This window comes from Aptenodytes forsteri, unplaced genomic scaffold (assembly GCF_000699145.1).
Source record: "Aptenodytes forsteri isolate BGI_AS27 unplaced genomic scaffold, ASM69914v1 Scaffold422, whole genome shotgun sequence".
NCBI lineage: Eukaryota > Metazoa > Chordata > Aves > Sphenisciformes > Spheniscidae > Aptenodytes > Aptenodytes forsteri.
Window position 1 is genome coordinate 491,164 of NW_008795687.1, and position 559 is coordinate 491,722.

The 559-nt window shown below is 69.6% G+C and overlaps 1 protein-coding gene across 1 annotated transcript in view; it reads left to right on the forward strand.

Moving 5' to 3' along the window:
- The first annotated feature begins 30 nt into the window (after positions 1-30).
- Positions 31-559, forward strand: part of TCF15 (transcription factor 15 (basic helix-loop-helix)) — a 24,847-nt gene continuing 24,318 nt past the window's right edge. The window contains 2 exon segments of the mRNA XM_009282774.2: positions 31-257; positions 259-532. Coding sequence (XP_009281049.1) covers positions 70-257; positions 259-532 — 462 coding nt within the window. The 5' untranslated portion in view covers positions 31-69.

Consider the following 559-nt stretch of genomic DNA (forward strand, 5'->3'; position numbering starts at 1 on the left):
GGAAGGCTCCCCGCAGCCCGGGGGTTCCCCCCAGCAGGGCCGGGGGCGTGGGCGGGCGCGCGCCACGCCATGGCCTTCACCATGCTGCGCCCCGTGGCCGCCCGCGTGCTCTACCCTGACCTCAGCATCCTCTCAGAGGATGAGGAGAACCGGAGCGAGAGCGACACGTCGGACCAGTCATTCGGCTGCTGCGAGGGCTCCGAGGCTCGCCGCAAGCTGCCGCGGAAACCGGGGCCGATGGTGATGGTGAAGCAGAGGCAGGGAGCGGGACCGGACCCAGAGCGTCAACACGGCCTTCACCGCCCTGCGAACCCTCATCCCCACCGAGCCGGTGTATCGGAAGCTGTCCAAGATCGAGACCCTCCGCCTGGCCTCCAGCTACATCTCCCACCTGGCCAACGTGCTGCTGCTGGGCGAGGGCTGCGAGGACGGCCAGCCCTGCTTCAGTGCCATCTACGGGGCCAATGGCGACCTGGACAGCAAGCAGCCCCGCAGCATCTGCACCTTCTGCCTCAGCAACCAGCGGAAAGGGGTGAGCGGGGTGGTGGGAGGGGGGGGG